The sequence below is a fragment of the Geotrypetes seraphini genome, chromosome 10 (genome assembly GCF_902459505.1).
Source record: "Geotrypetes seraphini chromosome 10, aGeoSer1.1, whole genome shotgun sequence".
NCBI classification, from domain to species: Eukaryota; Metazoa; Chordata; class Amphibia; order Gymnophiona; family Dermophiidae; genus Geotrypetes; species Geotrypetes seraphini.
Genome location: NC_047093.1, coordinates 27,632,655 through 27,648,440, shown reverse-complemented (window position 1 = coordinate 27,648,440; position 15,786 = coordinate 27,632,655). Strand labels below are relative to the sequence as shown.

At 43.8% G+C, this 15,786-nt stretch overlaps 1 protein-coding gene across 1 annotated transcript in view; it reads left to right on the top strand.

Annotated features, from left to right (window-relative positions):
• The first annotated feature begins 11,880 nt into the window (after positions 1 to 11,880).
• The window catches only part of FADS6 (fatty acid desaturase 6), a 36,785-nt gene continuing 32,879 nt past the window's right edge, over positions 11,881 to 15,786 (top strand). The window contains exon 1 of the mRNA XM_033960985.1: positions 11,881 to 12,409. Coding sequence (XP_033816876.1) covers positions 11,881 to 12,409 — 529 coding nt within the window. The remainder of the gene's footprint in view (positions 12,410 to 15,786) is intronic.

The window sequence follows — 15,786 nt, the reverse complement described above, 5'->3', positions numbered from 1 at the left end:
TTTTGTTGTAATATGTTTTCATGTACTTTTAGCGCCTTTCCCCCTGACTCTCATTCACGCCATCCATGAAACTTTGGGCTCTTCTGTCCTATAGCGTTCAGCAAAGGGAGACCGAAAATCAGTACTTGACCCCTCATCCCCTCCACAAATAAAGGAACAGAGGAGGGTTCACTGTTTGTGTTAAAGCTCTTTATCGGCACCTGGGGGATATTTTCCTCTTTTACACCGCCAGAGTGGCATTTCCATATGATGGACCCTCTGAAGCTCGTCTGAATCCTGTTTTAATCAGGGGGTGATGGAACAGTGAGTTGCAGAATTTGCTAACATGAATATTGAGAAGAAATTTGGGATTTTTGACACTAAATACTTGACCATATCCAAATGTATTAAAGCAGTGGTCTCAAACTCGAACCCATTGCAGGGCCACCTTTGGGATTTGTAGGTACTTGGAGAGACCTCAGAAAAAATAGTTAATGTCTTATTAAAGAAATGACCATTTTTGCAATACCTGCAAGATCTGCTTGTATTGGAAAAATGGTCCAGTACTTGGCAACTAAACTTTAATGCCAAGAAATGTAAAGTAATGCACCTTGGGAGCAGAAATCCATGCAAAACATACACCTTGAACGGTGAAAACTTAACAAGAACTACTGCAGAAAGGGACTTGGGAGTTCTCATCTGGGAAGATATGAAAGCTGCTAATCAGGTGAAGAAAGCTTCAGCAAAGGCCAGACAAATGCTGGGTTGCATCAGAAGGAGCTTTATAAGCCGGAAGTCATACTACTGTTATACAGATCGATGGTGAGACCTCACCTGGAGTACTGTGTCCAATTTTGGAGGCCACATTATCAAAAGGATGTGAAGAGAATGGAGTCGATACAGAGAATGGCCACTAGGATGGTCTCAGGAATTAAAGACATCCCATATGAAGAACGCCTGATCAGACTGCGCTTATATTCTCTCGAGGAGTGCAGAGAAAGGGGGGACATGACAGAAACATTTAATACATCACGGGTCACATCAAAGTGGAGGAGGAAATCTTTTTTCTAAAGGGTCCCACGGCGACAAGAGGGCATCCACTAAAACTTAAGGGAGGAAGATTTCATGGTGACACCAGGAAATACTTCTTCACCGAATGGGTGATTGATTGATGGAATGATCTTCCCTACCAGGTGGTCGAGGCCAGTAGAGTGCTCGACTTCAAGAGTCGATGGGACAAACAGGTGGGAGTACTTCAGAGTTATGCTCAAACGATAGATACTCCAGGGAAGAAGGGTTCTTGAGTAGGCAGACTAGTTGGGAGGGAGGGTGCTTGAGTGGGCAGACTTGTTGGGCCGTCGGCCCTTTTCTGCCATCATATTCTATGTTTCTATGTAGGTAAAACTTTTTATAGTTTATAAATCTTTCCTTTTGGCTAAGTCTTAATAATAATAATGTAATTTATAGCTAAAGAGACATATGATCAAGAAACTGTTTTATTTTACTTTTGTGATTATGATAAACATACCGAGGGCCTCAAAATAGTACCTGGCGGGCCGCGAATTTGAGACCACTGTATTAAAGAATGTTTTCTACTTAGGACTCATGCATAGTACACCTGCTCCTAAATATACAATTAGGAATATGTAGAATAGCAAGAATGAATTATAACATGAGGCCAGTAATCGCATTACCTGTAACTCAATCATGGAAATGCCTTTTGCCCATGCAGTGGAACTTGTGAAGATAATGCTGTCGCCTGAGGTCAAAAGTAAGTTTATTAGTTTATTAGGATTTTATATACCGCCTATCAAGGTTATCTAAGCGGTTTTACAATCAGGTACTCAAGCATTTTCCCTCTCTGTCCCGGTGGGCTCACAATCTAGCTAACGTACCTGGGGCTATGAAGGATTAAGTGACTTGCCCAGGGTCACAAGGAGCAGCGCGGGGTTTGTGTGTCCTGTCTAAAAACCAGACTCGGAGCCTGATGCTCAAAGTCCCTGTTAAAGTCCTGTGAGTCGCTGTAGTGCTGGTAAATTTTTCAATTTATTATCATTATTTTTTTATTATTTATTCATTTGCTACAAATTATATAACAAACACAGGAATATCCAATTATAACCATCAACATAAAAATTACAAAGAAGAACATAAAATCATTCAGTGATCTAGTCCACATTATCTGGCCGGCAGTACCTTTCCCTTAGCAAAATAGGTTAGTATAGGAAAAACATTTTTAACTTCTAAGCAGGCAGAGTGTGGCATCTGTACATCTGTACATTTCTTCAGTTATCCTCCCTAGTTGGAAAATGAAACTCCAAAACAGAATGAAATCTACTATTTGAACTGGTTTATCTTTTAGAAAACCTTCTAACTGCACTTGGGTCTAAAAAGACATATTTATCATTTGCCTATGATATAAGGCATTTACATGGAAATTTTAAGACGAAGGTCGCGCCCACCGCTAAGGCCTTAGCCCTAAGGGCCAGGAACTGCTTCCTCTTCATTTGGGTCTGCTTAGAAACATCAGGAAATATAAGAATTTGTTGGCCACATAACAGAGCCTGTTTTTTTTAGTAAAGTATAATTTCAAAATAGTTTTGTTTCTCTCTGTTTTGAAAACTACCAAAAGTGTAGCACGTTTTGTAATTGTGTCTTTAGATGACTTAAGAAACTGAGAAAGATCTAAACTATCTGGAGAAACTAGTTTATCAATTTCCCCTTCCTCCTCCCTCCTCCCTCCTCCCTCCTCCCTAGAAGCCTTTGGAACATAATAGAGGTTATCAGGTTTAAAATTATCCACCTCAAAGTATTGCAAAATCTCCCTCATATACATTCTTACTAGCTCCAAAGGGGATAGGAAGTGCGTAATTGGGAAATTCAAGAAACAAAGATTCCTAACTCTCATGTAATTCTCCATTTTTTTTCAATTTTGGCATGAAACAAAACACTCTCTTTAATATTAGATAGAGCCATACTTTGTAAATTACCCACAGACTTATCCAATTTATCTAATTGGTTTCCTAGCTCTGCTGTTTGGTCATCATGCTCATTCATTTTAACTGTTGCATCTGAGGAAAACTGACATAATTTCAAAACTGTGTTTTGTAAAGAAGACTCAGTTCTATTAACAGTTAGCCATATATCATTTAAAGTGATAATTTTTGTCCTTAGGAAGACCATCAAGGGTTGACTCCGTAACCATCTAGACAGGGGTCAATCCTTTAGTCTTCACCCCACTCATTTGCTCCAGTATATTAGGTCCAGTTATATCTAAAGATGTGAGGAAGAGGCTACATCCTCAACATTGGAGGGTATCTCTACTAACTAACCATCCTATTTTATGTAACTTGCTTATTTTTATAATCTTTTGTAAACCGTGCCCGGTCAATAAGCACAATATTATGTTATATTAAGTTCCAACAGAGGTTAACGGCTGGGGAGGTGGTGAAGGGCCTCCTGAGGAGAAGGAAGTTGACTGCATACTTAAAGTTACCTGCTCTTCAATCCTTGGTGAAGACGGAGCCCAAAGAAAACAATCCATTGGCCCCGAACTTGGAGTTAAAAAATGAAGTTTTGCTTTCCTCTTACCCATGGTAGAAGGGTTAAGTCTCAGTCCTTTGCTGATTCCGAAAGGGCTCAAAAGGGGTGTGTCCTGCCCCTTTGGGCACGCCCCATCGACCACGCAACTGCGGCTCCCTGAGATCTTTATGGGGCCTGAAAGGACCCCTCCTTGTGAGCGCTGACGCTGGGTTGTTGCGGGGGCTGCCTGCTGTGATGGAGAAAAGTGGTGCTGCTGGCGGCACTGGCTGCCAAATTTTCCAATTTCTAAACAATAAGTGATGCTCAATAAACCCTTCATGCAAATGAGGTCCATGGGAATTCCATCCAATCAGTCATTGGAGAAAGTCACTGACATATGCGCAGAATAGTCCATGGGAAGAGGTATACATCTGCACATGCACATCATAGGCGTATCATAGCACAAAGAGTATAACTAGAATTATCTAGGATGAGAGTAAATAAGGTGAATATAGTACTGTTGCTAGAGCTATTTTAGGATGCATGTATATACACAATACTTAGTTGAAATGGTTAAGAACATAAGAATAGCCTTACTGGGTCAGACCAATAGTCCATCAAGCCCAGTACTCCGTTCTCACGGTGGCCAATCCAGGTCCCTGGTACCTGGCCAAAACCCAATGAGTAGCAACATTCCATACAGAATCTCAAAGAATAGCAAGATTCCGGAATCCCAGAGAGTAACAAGATTCTAGAATCCCAAAGAGTAGCAACATTCCATGCTACCGATCCAGGGCAAGCAGTGGCTTCCCCCATGTTTTTCTCAATAACAGTCTATGGACTTTTCCTCCACGAATTTGTCCAAACATTTCTTAAAACCAGCTACGCTATCTACTCTTACCACGTCCTCTGTAAATATAGTATACTAAATCAGCATGGTTAACTACAATCTTGAACATCATACATTATTTGCTAGAATTATTTAGGATATGTGTAAACATAATATACATATATAATAATCAGTGACGTAGTAAGGGGGACGGTCTGCCCTGGGCACAGTCTTGCTAAGGGCGCGACAGCCCTCCTCCTCCTCTCTTCCCCCCTGCTCCTCTCCTTGCTGCCTTCCCCATACATTTTTTACTTCCCCAGTATGAGGTTGCTGCCCATGCCGGCATCAGGGCTCTCTGATGTCACATCTAGGACCCGCGCCTAGGAAGAGATGTCAGAGGAAGAGTCGACGCAGGTTGGGGGTTGCTGCTCATGCTAGGAATTTACAGAGGTATGGGGGAAGGGAAGCAGCACAAGCGCGGCAGGGGGGTGGGGAAGGAGCATGTGGAGGTGAGAGAGGGGAGAAGAGGGCAGGGAAGAATAATCCAAATCACAGTTGCCGGATGCTAGGGTTCATCTTGGGGGTTAGCGCCCTAGAAAGGGATCTGGGTGTCATTGTAGACAATATTATCAAACCTTCCGCCTGTGCGGTGGCAGCCAAAAAAGCAAACAAGATGCAAGAAATTATTAAAAAAGGGATAGTTAACAAGAAAATTATATTATAATGCCTTTGTATCGCTCCATGGTGCGACCTCATCTAGAGTATTGTGTTCAATTCTGGTCTCCTTATCTCAAGATATAGTGGCGCTAGAAAAGGTTCAAAGAAGAGCGATCAAAATGGTAAAGGGTATGGAACTCCTCTCGTGTGAGGAAAGACTAAAACGGTTAGGGCTCTTCAGCTTGGAAAAGAGACAGCTGAGGGGAGATAGGATTGAAGTCTACAAAATCCTGAGTGGAGTAGAACGGGTACAAGTGGATCGAGTTTTCACTCCGTCAAAATTTACAAAGACTAGGGGACGCTCGATGAAGTTACAGGGAAATACTTTTAAAACCAATAGGAGGAAATATTTTTTCACTCAGAGAATAGTTAAGCTCTGGAATACTTTGCCAGAGGAAATGGTAAGAGTAGTTTAATGTAGCTGGTTTTAAAAAAGGTTTGGACAAGTTCTTGGAGGAAAAGTCCATAGTCTGTTGACAGGGGATGGCAGCATGGGTCGGTAGCATGGAACGCTGCTACTATTTGGGATTTTGCCAGGTGCTTGTGACTTGGATTGGCCTCCGCAAAGACGGGATACTGGCTAGGTTGACCATTGGTCTGACCCAATAAGGCTATTCTTATGTTCTTATGTAGGTGCAGCCATTCGCACCAGCGAAAACGTGGTACAAATGCTCGTGCCTAAATTTAGTTGCAGAGGCCTGTAATTACACACGTAATTTAAAGTAACACCCCTAATCCACCCATTTTCATGCCACTTTTTTGACTCACATGTAAAATGTAGGTGCGAATCCCACATCTTACGTACATAACACCTGATTCTTACAGCAAAATACCAGTTACACTATGTAACATGATTTTGTTCCTAGGCAATGAGGTCCATATTCTATAAATTATGCCAAAGGTTAGGTACCAGTAGGTGCCCTAGCAGCAAAGCCATTTAAAACATCTTGATAAGCAGTCAAGTGAGCCCATCCCTGCCTCCCTTCTCCCAAATCCAATGGCTGATGATGTCAGCAGCCCCTATCTGAAAGACATGCCGAGAGGATCAGAGACAAAGCTGCTGGTTTGAGAAATTACTTTGCCGCAGACATAAGCATAACAAAAAATAGAGAAAGCGTCATGTAAAGTAGAGAGAGGCCAAAGACGCGCAGTTTCTTTGTCAAGGACACAGAAGACTGACTCTTCTCGTAAAAACCTGTCAGGTTGTCTGAGTGGGCATCTACAACTACACTTCTCCCTCCTTATTTGCGGTGCTATGGGATTAACAGAGCCGGGAATACAGAAAAACCCTGACTAACTTTTGTGTATGTTATTCGCAGTTTTCTATTAAAAACACTCGTGACTATGTTGAAACCATGAATAACAAAAATGACCCCTTTGGCGATTTTAATGGAAAACATTAACAGTGCAGTATTTATTGCAGTTTTTGAATAACACAGGGCTCCTTTTACTAAGGTGTGCTAGCGCTTTTAGCGCACGCAGGAAATTACCGTGCGCCACACCGCGCGCTACGCTTTTGCAACTAACGCCAACTCAATGCTGGCGTTAAGGGCTAGCGCGCTTGGCAATTTAGCACGCTGTTCCGCGAGTTAAAGCCCTAATGCGGCTTAGTAAAAGGAGCCCACAGTGTTGTCTCTTACTCAGTCGGTGTCTTCCTTCTCATCGTCCAGTGCTTGTACTGCATGCAGTGCAGGAGGAGAAAAAGAAGATAAGTGAGCACCAGGTCCCTCCTCAGGCAGTGGAGGTGAAAGCAGAAAACAAAGGAATTGACCCCAAAATATCCACAAAGAAGAAAATCCAGAGAAAACCAAAAAAACTCTGTGGAGTGACGATGTTCCTAAATGGACTTTATTTGTGTCAAAGTTCCAAAGGTACACTGAAATCATCCACATAAAATAATTCCATCCACATAAAAGTAAATCATCCACATAAGAGCCTTAAAGGACCTAGTCCACTAGGGATACAGGACCCAACACGGTCCGCGTTTCGACAAAAAGTCTTCTTCAGGGGTCCCTGGGGGTCCTATAAAGGTGAGTACGTGGGAAACAATTGTGTGGCGAGCCGGAAGTGAGACACTGCTTGCATTTGCAATGGAAAGTCCATTTAGGAACATCATCACTCCACAGAGGTTTTTTTTGGTTTTCTTCAGTATGCGGTACAAGGGTAGGAGGAAGATGAAGAGATGACGGGGACGCCTTGCTGGGAATCAGCGATTTTCTCTGTGCAATACTCGGACTGGAAGAGCGTCACCAGTGGGGTGCCGCAGGGCTCGGTGCTTGGATCCGTGCTCTTCAACGTCTTTATAAATGATCTGGACATTGGTACGACGAGCGAGGTGATTAAATTTGCGGATGATACGAAGTTATTCAGAGTAGTGAAGACACAGGGGGATTGCGAAGATCTGCGACGTGACTTAATCAAGCTCGAGAAATGGGCATCGACATGGCAAATGAGGTTCAACGTGGATAAGTGTAAAGTGATGCATGTCGGTAACAAAAATCTCATGCACGAAAACAGGATGTCCGGGGCGGTACTTGCAGAGACCTCCCAGGAAAGAGACTTGGGAGTTCTGATCGACAAGTCATTGAAGCCGTCCGCACAATGTGCGGCGGAGGTGAAAAGGGTGAACATAATGCTAGGAATGATTAAGAAGGGGATCACGAACAGATCGGAGAAGGTTATCATGCTGCTGTACCGGGCCATGCTGAGCCCTCACCTGGAATACTGCGTCCAGCACTGGTCACCATACATGAAGAAGGACACGGTACCACTCGAAAGGGTCCAGAGAACAGCGACTAAGATGGTTAAGGGGTTGGAGGAGTTGCCGTACAGTGAAAGATTAGAGAAACTGGGCCTCTTCTCCCTCGAACAGAGGAGATTGAGAGGGGACATGATCGAAACATTCAAGGTACTGAAGGGGATAGACTTAGTAGATAAGGACAGGTTGTTCACCCTCTCCAAGGTAGGGAGAACGAGAAGGCACTCTCTGAAATTGAAAGAGGATAGATTCCGTACGAACGTAAGGAAGTTCTTCTTCACCCAGAGAGTGGTAGAAAACTGGAACGCTCTTCCGGAGGCTGTTATAGGGGAAAACACCCTCCAGGAATTCAAGACAAAGTTGGACAAGTTCCTGCTAAACTGGAACATATGCAGGTGAGGCTGGACTCATTTAGAGCACTGGTCTTTGACCTGGGGGCTGCTGCATGAGCGTACTGCTGGGCAAGATGGACCACTGGTCTGACCCAGCAGCGGCAATTCTTATGTTCATTGCTGGGAATCAGCGATTTCTCTGAAGTAATTTGGGAGGGAGGAGCCAGCAAGCGAAAAAGCGCAAATAATCGAAACCGTGAATACGGAGGGAGGAGTGTATTAATCATTTCTATAGCACTATTAGATGTACACAGCACTGTATATATATGGAGGTATTTCCTCTGTCCCTAGTGGGCTCACAATCTAAGTTTTTGTACCTGGGGCAATGGAGGGTCAAGTTTCAAGTTGATTTAGTAATTTGGTATACCGACCATCGACATAAGAACATAAGAAGTTGCCTCCACTGGGTCAGACCAGAGGTCCATCGCGCCCAGCGGTCCGCTCCCATGGCGGCCCATCAGGTCTGTGACCTGTGAAGTGGTTTCTGACTATTTCTATAACCTACCACTAGTTCTATCTGTACCCCTCAATCCCCTTATCCTCAATCTCCTCTACCCTTAGAACTCCAACTTATGGATGTCCTAAATCTCTCAGATACTCTTTGCCCATAGATCTCCAATTTAACACGTAAGTTTCCCATTTAGACTATCGTACTGCATTAAGACTCCTTGTACGGTATTATATTTAGACTTTTATATGTTATTGTATTTAGACTCACTGTATTGTATTGTAAGTGGATCTATGATATCGTATTGTATTAAGATTTTTGCTATTCGCTGAATGTCCAGCCTTCTTATAATGTAAACCGCCTAGAAGTCGCCTGACTATGGCGGTATAGAAAAATAAAGTTATTATTATTATAATTATTATTATTATTATTTAGGAACCTATCCAAACCTTCCTTGAACCCCTGTAATGTGCTCTGGCCTATCACATCCTCCGGAAGCGCGTTCCATGTGACATGCATCTGATCGGTTTACAATGCTAAAAATATAAAATTTAAAAATAAAAGTAGGGCAAAACTGAGACGAAGACATTAATATAAACAGATACGAAAGGGAGGGGAAGATTAAGAATTACATCGTAAAATAGAATTAAGGGGAGGTGCAAGGAGAAGGGGGAAAACAGCAAGGAAAGGGGGGTTGCTTCTTAGAAGCTGTTCTTATGAATAGTGTGCTGCGGTTGGAGAAAGAACATTATCTTGTGTTTTGGTATGCGTCGTGAAATAAAAAGGTTTTGAGCTTGGTTTGGGATTTGTCAAGAGAATTTTCATGGCGGAGATGTGATAGCATGGCATTCCAGAGGGCAGGGGCTGTGGAAGGGAAGATGGTGTTTCCGGTGCAGTAGAGTTCGTTCATCGTCGGAACGGTCAGTAAGTTCTGATCGGCGGATCTGAGGGCCCTCGATGGAGTGGAGGGAATGAGATGTTGGTCGAGAAGAGCTGGGGAGCGGGTAAGTTTTATTTTGAAGACGAGCAGAAGTATTTTGTTTGTAGTGCGGTGTGAGGACTGGTAACCAACGAGCTTCTCGAAGTAGCAGGGTGACGGGGGTCGTATTTCCTTGCTTTGTAGATAAGTTTGATGGCGGTATTTTGGATCCGCCGTAGTTTATCGGGTTTCCTTTTGAGTTATTCTGTGATATAAAAAATTGCATTAATCGATGTGAGAGATAATCAGAGAATGAATTAGTGTTTGAATAGAGGCAGTTTCGAGAACAGAGGCTGTGGAGCGGCTAAGACGAAGTTTATAGAAGCATTTTGTGGTCAAAGAGCTGATCATGATAAGTAAGATCTTTGTCTAGGATGACTCCTAGCAGTTTTATTTTGGGTTCCAGAGTCACAGGAAGCTGCAGTGGAAATCATTCCCAGTTCCCCAGGTTCCCAGTCCACTGCACTAACCATTAGGGCTAGTCCTCTACTCTAAAGCCTTTATTAAGCATAGTGAAAGTGGGAGGAACAAAAAGCAAACTAGGACAGGGTGGGTTGTCTATTAGAGAATGACACGGTGACAAATTTTTCCCCGTCCCCTGCGGAAACTCATTTTCCTGTCCTGTACCGTCGAGTTCTTATCTTTAAAGTTGTTCATATTGGGAAGGGACCTGTTGCTTCAACATGTTTCGCCGATAGGTTGTATCAAGAAGAGCCCCCCTCCCCACCCCCTTTGTAGCTTATTGCACCATCCCGAACTTGTAACTTCTCTCGAAAAAGAACATGTTGAAGCAACAGGTCCTTTCCCGATACGAGCAACTTTAAAGATAAAATAAGTTTAACTTATATATATAATAAAAGAATTAAGAATTATTGAATGAGCACAAAGCCCTGTATAAAAAACTTTTTTAAAAAATTCAAAAAATATATTTAAGTGGGTCTGATGACGAGGCCAGTGCCAAAAAAGCATTTTAGCCATTGAAAACACTTGGCTAATACTGGCACTTCTGAAGACCCTGAAGATGTGTATATATGTCAAAATATGGAATGGTATTGTATTGATATTATGAATTATGCACTATAGACAGTATTAGAGAATTTTGCTATATAAAGATACTGTGGTGACTAATTTGGATGACATAAATGTGGCAATCTTAGTCATTGTCCTGGTAATTATCTAAAGGTGTATCTTTTAATTATTTTAAATGCCATATCATAGAGAAACGCCCTGTTTATATGCAATCCCGTCTTTTGGTGGCCTGGTTTAGTCTTTGACCTGGGCGCTGGGCATCCTCTTTTTCATTTGTTACTTCTGCTCTTTTAGAGGGGACGTCTCTTTCTCTGGGGCTCTTGAGTTCAGCTAAATCCCTTCAGTGTATGCGCTTTTTTTTTTTTTTTTACCTGAAGGAGACAGTATCTAACATTCAGTCAAATCCATATTTCCAGACGCATCTTCATTCATTTCTTGACCTTGTTCGTAGGGAGTCTGTGAGTTTTTCATACTCCATGTAACCCCTCAAAAATACAGACAGGTCCATTGGGCTTTCATTTACAGTAACCTGGTAACTAGAAATAGGGCACCCTTTGGCCTTATTTCAAAGTTTGTTGGCGCTAGATATTGGGTAATGGAGCAGATTTAGGGATTAAAGTCTCATTTCAACATTGCTTGTGTTTTCTGTTTCTGTCTTAGCCTTAAGATGTCTCTTTTCTTCTCTCCAGCTACCCTTTCTCTCCTCTTGCTACGCACACACAAATACAAGGTCCTCCTTTGCCTCCAGCAGAATTCTGAGTTTATTTTTGAAACCTTTTTTTTTTTTTCTTCATTCACCCAACTTTCTCTGCAGAGGAGAAGACACCTGATCATTTGTAAATCCCAGGCACAGGTGAAAAAATAAAAAATAAACCGCTGGGAAACAGAGCCCGAGATAAAAGGTGGAAGAGATACACTGGGTGAGAGAAACCAGAAAAGGAGGGAGGCTTTAGGAAGAATACAAAAAAAAAAAAAAAAAAAAAAGGGTGAGCCTGAGACTGGGCCACATTCCAGAGGCTGTTTCTCATTGCTGAAACTAAGAAACTGGAACTCACATTCTGAGTCCATTACTGAGCCGACTGCCTGATGAGGTCTGCATTTTACCCAGCACCAGCCCTGCCTCGGTCTGCTTTGTCAGCCTTTCCCCCAGATAGCTCCTTTGATACATTGAAGCAAGTTCGCAGACCGAGGCTGGGACCTTGCATGATTCAGCAGTGTCCTGGGAGGATGGAGTCGGCACAGGCTGTTCCCTCTGCAAACAAACTGACAGAGACTGGAACAGAGAAGGTCAAAGAGCAGAGGGGAGCGGAGGAGAAGCCAGCTCAGCATCCCCTCTGGATCCGGGACGGGGTAGATGCGGAGGCGGCTGGAAAGGAAAGTAGCATCCTCGGAAGAAGACGGGATCTCGGGCTGGAGCTGTCACCTGCTGATCCACAGCAATTGTCGTTGAGATGGAGAAAAGGGAACCGGGGAGCACCGCCCGAGGAGGAAGACTCTACTGGATCGGGACGGCGTGCCACAGAGCATCCCGCCACTTTGGAGGGAGAAGACGATGGCCTTGGAAAGGAGGAAGGCTCCTGCCTCCCTAAGAGCTTTGCTCCGAAGGAAGTCAAGCAAGGACAGGCTGAAGAGGAAGAGTCCCTGATGCGAGAGCTGTCCGCGCTGGTCCAGAAAGTGGTGAAGGGCAGCAGCTGGTGGGAGAGACACGGGATCGATGGAGTTTTGCTCGCCCTGGCGCTCACCTTCTTTGCTGCAGGTATGAAGGGTAACTGTGTTCACGCAGAAGTCCAGACCTGGCAGACCCATTTGTAGCAGGGAGGAAAGAGTTATGTGTTTGGCTTGGGGGTGGGGAATGTGTTTTAGGGAAGAAAGGAAGGAGAGGCTCCGGCAGCATCATTTACCGATTATACTGTTGGAATTAGTTCACATGACCTGCCGCAATCCATCTCTTTGATCCCTCTCCTACCAACAACCAAGGTCCAATTCTCTGTTCCGCCCCCCCCCCCCGTAATTCCCTTTGAATACCCCCTCCCAAGCAGACCATAAGTCGCCGCTCTTCCAAGCTTGTGCTTAAGTTACTACATTGTCAATTGTTCTCTCCAATGTAATCCCCTTAAATACCACCCCTCCAAGCTGTCTTCAAGTTACTGCTCTTCCAAACTTGTGGTTAAGTTACGGTATTGTCATTTGTACAGTCCAATGTGATCCACTGTGAATGTTAACTTGTAGCCCGGTCTGAGCTACTGGGAGGACAGAATAGAAATCATATCAAATCAAATCAATACATAATCCTTTCCTCCTCGTAAGCCAACATTATTTATTGACTATATTCTAATGTATTACCCACCTTTATGAAAGAATATTGCTTAAAGCAGTATACAACTTATTAAGGGGTCCTTTTACTAAGGCGCACCAGCCGATTTAACGTAAGAAGTGCCTCTGCTGGGTCAGACCAGAGGTCCATCGTGCCCAGCAGTCCACTCGCGCGGCGGTCCAACAGGTCCAGGACCCTTCTACCTTTACCCCTCTATCCCCTTTTCCTTCAGAAAATTGTCCAATCCCTTCTTAAACCCTAATACCGTACTCTGTCCTATCACGTGTTAAATGCTAATGCGTCCTTAGAATATATCGGATGCGTTAGCGTTTAGCGCATGCTAAATTGGCTAGCGCACCTAAATAGTTATATGCAAATATGGACACCGATATAAAACTCGTGGTATATACAGACCTTACAGATAGTCAAATGTGATAAATTACCTAGATACAAAATCCTCCATTGCCTCTGGTGTCCACGTAGATTGTAAGCTCTTTAGGATTCCATATGTGGTGTCTGATGTTCAGCGTTACTCAGCACGGAGAAGCGTTCTAATGCATGCAAGGTGACGTAACAGGGCAGAAACAGCAGATCCACTCAAAAGCACACTTACACACCCGTGTATAGACTAGTGTCTAAGGCCTGGATTCTCTACACAGTGCTATCGGTGAACGCCTAAAAAGCAGCCACTGATCACATGCCTTTCATGTGACGGCGCTGTAGAGAGAATCACACCTCTGAGAAAGATAAGTTGCTGGAAATGTAGGCCAGGGTTTTCTAGGCTTACATTTCCGGTAGAGAGTGACACGGTGGCTGTTGCCCGCGGCTAGCCACAGGCAACCCGCTGAAATGGTGGGGGGAAAAAAGTGTTCACCATGGGTACAGGGACAAGGCCATCTACTGCCCTGCCCTGTCTCCGCAGTTAAGGGAGGGAATGCGTGCACTCATGGATCGCGCGCAGCCACATCCCTCCTTCCTACCTACCTACCGGTTGCCACTGCCACTGCATCTATCTTTTTCCCTCCCTCCCTTCCCCTTACATTCATGACACATTTTAATTTAATTTGTACAAGCAGCAGGAGCCTTGAAATCGTGTGCGTCTGCGGACGTTTCTCCTCTGACACAACCAGAAGTTACATCAGAGGAGAAGCTTCCGCAGATGCACGTGACTTCAAGAGTCCGGCTGCTTGTACAAATTAAATTAAAATGCGCCATGAAGGTAAGGGTAAGGAAGGGAGGGAGATGCTCGGACCGTGCAAGGGTGGCTGAAGGGGGGTGGAAAGAGGGTAGGGAGTGGAAAGGAACAGAAGCTGAAGGGAAATGGGGACGAGAGAGTGGGGACAAGATGCTGGAAGGGAAGAAGACAGAGATGCCAGACTATGGGGGGAGCGGAGGGAAGAAGATGAGTACTAGACCAATTGGGGGGGGAGGAGACAGATGGAAGGGAGAGGCAGAGAGAAGGCAGACAGTGGATGGAAAGAATTGAATGAGAAGATGAAGAAAGCAGAAACCAGACAACAAAGGTAGAAAAAAACATTTCTATTTCTTTTCTTTTTTTTTGCTTTAGGATAAAGTAGTATATTAGTTGTGTTGATAAAAATTTATAAACAAAGCCCTGCCAGCTGAACATTTCTTTCTCTAGTTCAAAAGCCAGAACTTTGTTTTATAAAATGACAATTGTACAGAATATTGTTTCTTTTTATACTTTAAGAAAATAAGTTCAGTATAAAACTATTTGAGGCTTGTGTGGATGGGATCAGATGGTTTGCGGGGTGGGGACGGGGACCGAGCTAGCGGAGACGTGACGGGGATGGGGACCGGGTTGCGGGGAAGGACAGGGACGAGCTCACAGAAATGGGGACAAATTTTTTCCCCATGTCATTCTCTAATTTCTGGCACCTATCTTTGTCGTGAATCATGCCTGCATAGGCTTTATGGCGCCTAATGCGACTTCCGGCATTAGCAATGCTCATACTGGGGTCAAGCACCATAAAATGCCTTTATAGGCGTGATTTTGGTGCCTTTTATATAGGTCCCATTAGGCGCTTTAACTTTAATGTTGTTTTGCCATTTTAAGCAACATTTCTCAATTAACTTAGGCACAGGTAGGGTTAGGGCTCTTCAGCTTGGATAAGAGAAGGCTGAGGGGAGATATGAATGAAGTCTACAAAATTCTGAGTGGAGTAGAATGGGTACAAGTGGATCGATTTTTCACTCCATCAAAAATTACATAGACCAGGGGACACTCGATGAAACTGCAGGGAAATACTTTTAAAACCAATAGGAGGAAATATTTTTTTACTCAGAGAATAGTTAAGCTCTGGAACGCGTTGCCAGAGGTTGTAGTAAAAGTGGATAGCATAGCTGGTTTTAAGAGAGGTTTGGACAAATTCCTGGAGGAAAAGTCCATAGTCTGTTATTAAGACTTCGGCGAAGCCTCTGCTTGGAATGTTGCTACTCTTTGGATTCTGGCCAGGAACTAGTAGTAACCTGAATTGGCCACCATGAGAACGGGCTACTGGGCTTGATGGATCATTGGTCTGAACCAGTGAGGCTATTCTTATGTTCCTGGTACCAGCGTTTAAGTTTCGGTGCCGTTTAGAGAATTTCCCCCTAAGTATTTCCATGCAGATCTCTTAAATGGGTGCAACAATGGAAGGGACATTGGCAAGTCACCGGGGGGTTCCCTTAAGATATGTGCAGTGCTATAGAAAGTTTGGTGGCCAAACTTGCATGGCAGGATTTGCATCTGGTTTCAGTTGATGTAAATTTTCACACCCACAGTGAAGCCTGGATCCTGGCACTCCATGCTGTTCCAT